Source organism: Tasmannia lanceolata, unplaced genomic scaffold (genome assembly GCF_043159265.1).
Source record: "Tasmannia lanceolata isolate RefF3 unplaced genomic scaffold, GAP_Taslan_0.1 ptg000013l, whole genome shotgun sequence".
Taxonomy (NCBI): Eukaryota; Viridiplantae; Streptophyta; class Magnoliopsida; order Canellales; family Winteraceae; genus Tasmannia; species Tasmannia lanceolata.
Genome location: NW_027518690.1, coordinates 19,836,846 through 19,842,028, shown reverse-complemented (window position 1 = coordinate 19,842,028; position 5,183 = coordinate 19,836,846). Strand labels below are relative to the sequence as shown.

General features: G+C 42.2%; 1 protein-coding gene across 1 annotated transcript; it reads left to right on the top strand.

Moving 5' to 3' along the window:
* The first annotated feature begins 3,577 nt into the window (after positions 1 to 3,577).
* Positions 3,578 to 4,694, top strand: LOC143890896 (uncharacterized). The gene has a single exon (XM_077395579.1). The coding sequence runs from the start codon at positions 3,580 to 3,582 to the stop codon at positions 4,453 to 4,455; it is 876 nt and encodes a 291-aa protein (XP_077251694.1). The 5' UTR covers positions 3,578 to 3,579; the 3' UTR covers positions 4,456 to 4,694.
* The last annotated feature ends 489 nt before the right edge of the window (positions 4,695 to 5,183 follow it).

Below are 5,183 nucleotides of genomic sequence, written 5' to 3'. Positions count from 1 at the left end.
AGTTCACGGAAAAGATGAATTAAATCACACCTTCATAGGCACGGCGGCTTACCCCTGCCCTTATGGGTATTGGGTTGCAGTTTTGTTTGACCTTATGGCTTGCACTTTTGTTTGCACCCTATGGCTTGGTTGCTGCCTGCTTGGTTGGGTAATTAAAATAATAAAAAACACACGCCATTCGCGTGGGTACGAGAGACCAAGAGAGAGCGTGGCGGCTCGCGCCTCACCCCTCTCGCGGGATCAGGTCCCACATAAATCTGTTTCTAGCAAAAATCAAGGTACAAACGGCCCGTTAAGTTGAAAATCTGCAAATGACAACTTAATTGTTGACAAGGCATACTTTTGAAAAGACCAGACGAAGAATTCTTTGGTCCAAAACAAGATGCATTAATATTTCAAACAATCTAAAGGGTATTTTGACCATGACTGAAAAATCAGGGGTAGGGAACACTGCCCATGAACAAAGACCTTCAAAATCATCCATCTAGGGGTCAACTTACCTAAAATAAATTAAAAAGCATTTGTTTCAGTAAATCGAGTCTCCTTCCTTTCCTCCCTACGCGAGAATTCAGAAAAGAAAAGGCTTCTTTTCCTAGCTAAATCGTTACCGAGCAAAGGTTATCATACTTTGAGGAAAAACACAGTGGGTCTTTCTCCCGTCTCAGAAGGTCAAGATCCAGCTCAGTACTCCGTGTACAAAACAAGAATGTTCAGATGATTATAACTTCACAGTCAAGGACGCTCAGAATGTGCCACCCCTTATCTCGCAATAAAATTGCTACTCTTCTTTCTTACGTTGTATTCACTTTCTCTTGTTTATGTGAATAAATACACTAGATGCATTTTGTATTATTAATCATAGAAGCATGACTAATAACACAAAATGCATGATCAACTCATTTAATAAACCATGCAAGGGGCATTTTGCATTAGTAGCCTCCGCTAATAATGCAAAATGTTCAAAATCATTATTAGCCTTCGCTAATAAATATTCAAAATTAAGATTAGCCATCGCTAATAATTCAAAGAACTAAACTATGGGCATTTTTGTATAAATATCCACCTAGAATGGGTGTCAATTTATACAAAAATACACTTTGTCTCAATACAACAAACACAGATAATTGCAGATAAAAGTAAACAAGTCAAAAATGATCCATATATCAATGTATGTCTGATCAATCCAAATATAAAAATACATCTCATCCCCAACTGGGGGAACCGAAAAGAAAAAAACAAACAAATCACTGCTCAGGCGACAGGGGATCTGTCGGGCGGCAGGAGATCTGTCGGGCCCTGCTCCGGAGGATCCTGGACTCCCCTGGATTGGATGACGCATCTGCTCTTGGTTGAGAAACGGAAGACTCCCGTCGCTCTCTCGGTCCCTCAACAGGGATATCACCACCTTGTTTGCACTAAGCATAGAGTGATGGAATCTATGAAATCTATGGCTGATTCAGTAGCAAAACAACATGTGAAAGAAATAAGGAGAGTGGAATTCTCAAAAGGAGGGGAGCCCAATCTTCTAACACAAGATATTCACCATGCTGGTAGAAATCTTTCTGCAGACCTTTCCATCACGGAGGAGCCACCAAAGATCTTCACCATCCCTTGAACTTCATGCAATTGATCAATCACTGGCTTATTATCTACCATGCGGTATTTTAAAAATCGACTCTCAATGAACCTTTTACTATTGGCATCTTCAGAAATGTATTTGGCTTCAAGTGCATTCCAAATTTCACTTGCTGATCCCATTCCTTGGTATATGTCGAATAGAGTATCAGACATTGGTGCCCTTTGAAAATGCAGACATCTTGTTCCCATTTCAACCTTGCACGTGCCTCCGTCATTGAGTCATTTTCATTAGCCACTAGCCTTGGGTTTGAGAGAACTCGAACCACTTTTAGAGATGTCAGAATGAAGTGAACATTTTTTTTCTAACGTTTGAAATTCCCTTTGTCAAAACGTTCAAGTTTGACAAAGTCTTGTGTCATTTGAGGGATTAATTATAACGCCATTGAAGCATTGTTGTCTTAAGATTGTTAGAGGAAATTGGTGACGGAAGATATGATGGAATGAATGAGAGTGCTTCAAGGTGCTTTACAATACGTTGCTTTCCTTAAGGTGATAATCAAAGGTTTAGGATCATCCAATGGGGATCATTTATAGGGTACAACATATTAAGTTTGTGGCCCAACAAATGGATGGTTAGGATCATCCTTTGAACTAGGGCCCGCTCTACTTCTGAAAAAATCAATGGACTACACGTCAACATCATATCTTTCTTGCAAGGGAGGCGATATATTGGCCCCTTTTATTACTCTTTTTTTTTAATGAGTGTCAAGCTCCTACAGTCCCATACTCCCTTTATTGTATACAAGTAAAAAACTCGTGCGATGCACGGGCCGACAAAGAACTGTACGGACCATGTCATAGGTTGATCCAAACCGTCCATGTGATGGAACACAGCATAAATAGGTTGTGCCCCAAAAATCATTTCCATAGGCTGATCCTAGCCCTCCAATCTATAGATGTTTCCATAATTCCTCTTAAATCGGATGGTTAAGATCACCTTATATATATTTTTTATTAAAAAACCATAAAGGAGGGGGGTAAGATTGAAATTATACGGCTTTAATGGGTGCCTTTGTTAAAAGCATAAAGGAGGGGGTAGGATTGAAATTATATGAGTTGAATGGATGCATTTGTTCAAAAAAGTTAAAAAATGTGACGTGTAATTCTCATGTAATTTTCAAAAAAATGGAAAAAACTCTCTTCTTTTCATCCCAGCTTATTGTAGTAGATTTTTATTACTCTTGACAGTCCCATACTCCCATCTATTGTATATTTTCTACTTTTTACCCTAGAGGGCAGGGGCGGAGCCAGGAATTAACAGTTGGGGGGGCCGGATTAATTTACACTGTTCTGCATTGGTCATGGAGGGGTGGGCATCCACTAAACTAGCTAGGCATGCATGTATAGCCATGCACCCATAAAAGGAATTTTGCAAGTCATGGGCCCCCCTCAAGCTATATGTGCCTCCGCCCCTGCTAGAGGGGATTGCCCCAAGTAAAAAAGGGGAATATATCATTTCCCTCTCTAGTCACAGTTGCTAACGTGTAAAGCTCCTACCAAACCTCAAACCTGATGGACGCGGACGTCCAAGATAGGGAAAGCAAAAACAGAGGGAGATTTCTCGAGAATAAAAAGTGGATGCTACAGAATATGCTGCCAAGTAGCACTAGGTATTGTGGGATACTCTTTGGTATATGCGCTCTTTCTTCTTCGAGTTTTTATGGTAATTTAATTCTACTCCGAAGAAAATGATATTAACATTAAAAAAATGGGAAATTTTTCCTCAAAAAGCTAAACCACTCCTATCCAAAGTCCAATCAGAGACTCTTCTGAGGAATATCCGTGAGTAAAATTCCATAAAACTGAGAAAGAAAAACGAGAAAAAAAATATAAGCATGCGTTCCGATAATCAACGGCTAAGATTCTTCAAAATGGGCCCCAGATCCAATCACGTTCTATATAATCAGTCTCTTGTTGGAGAGCCAGGAGGCAAAGACAATGATGGCAGTTTTTGTGAGGGCAAAGAGAGTCACCGACCCACTAAACGACAAAGTGAAGGCCACCCTTTTCGGCGCCTGCGGAGATTGCCGGAAAACCGCCGGATGGGCCAGCAGCGGGAGCGAACACGCCGGAGATTCTTCCGCTTGCCTCTCCAACCTCATTCAAGGTTTTCTCGAAGACGACTTCGGAACCGGACCTCCCGAAGACGACGACGACCACCACCACCACCATCAAGATTCCGAGGGCGGCGATGTTGTTGATCTAGAACAGACGAGGGAGACGCTGCAAGAACTATTTAACCCTAACGACCCATTTTGTATCACACTGCTTTCTTACGTCTCTAAAGCGGTGGAGGCTTTTACAGGCTTGAGATCAAATAGAGCGGTTTTCCGGCGGGCGGTAATGACGTATCTGAGGGATTGTGGGTATAATGCAGGGATTTGTAAGACCAAATGGGAGAGTTCTGGTGGTGGAATTACTGGCGGGAACTACGAGTTCATTGATGTGGTGGTTGAGGAGAAAGGGAGGTATTTAGTTGAGGTGGATTTAGCGGGGGAGTTTGAGATCGCGAGGCCAAGTGAGGAATACGAGAGGATTTTAGGGTTTTTGCCGGAGATTTACGTGGTGAGATGGGAGGAGCTGAAGAAGATTATCTCAGTAGTTTCGGAGGCCGCGAAGAGATCTCTGCATAGTAGAAAGCTTCATATTCCGCCATGGAGAAAGAATAGGTATATGCAGGCAAAGTGGTTCGGTCCCTATAAGAGGACTACCGTCGGCCAAATGATGGCCATTTTTCCACCGGAATGCAAAATCCAGTGCCGGTCGGTAGGGTTCCACGCTGTCCCTGCCGTTTCCTTTACCATGCATCCTAGATGATGATATTGATATCAGGGGCCAGCAATTTGATATTTCCACCCCTAAATTATCTACCCATTCCATTCCACCACCTTTTTAGTGTATTTTTTTACATGCGAGTTCCCCCTGCTTATTATAATGGATATGACCTCTCTCTGTGGCCTCTCAAGAAATCAAAGGCTACTTAAGATGGGTTGGGGGGTAGGTTTTGGTTGGCTGTAAAGACAGAGGTGTGTAATGACCTGAATACCCTTCTTGCGGGGTCCCCACGCATTGTCCAAGAAATTGTGCGTTTTCCTAGCAGATCTCTTTCATCAAACCCCACGCATGTTCCAAGAAATTAAACATTATGAAGCGAGCCATAGCAAGAACCTCGTGTATAGGGGTGGCAATGGTTTGGTTTCGGTTCGGTTTGACCCCCAACCGAACCGAACCGAAATTTGAATCGGTTTGGTTTTACCAAACCAAAACCGAACCAAAACTGAATTTTCGGTTCGGCTTCGGTTCGGTTTGATACCCAAACCGAAATTTGAATCGGTTTGGTTTAACCAAACCGAAACTGAATTTTCGGTTCGGTTTCAGCTCGGTTCCGGTTCGGTTCGGCCAATATTGCCACCCCTACTCGTGTAGAGCCAAACCCAATTTAATTTGCTGTAGATTAAAAAAAAATAAAAAAAATAAGGGGAAAAACACACTCAGACCGCCTCTGGTTTCTGACACATTCAACTTAGCCCTAATGTTTAAAAAGT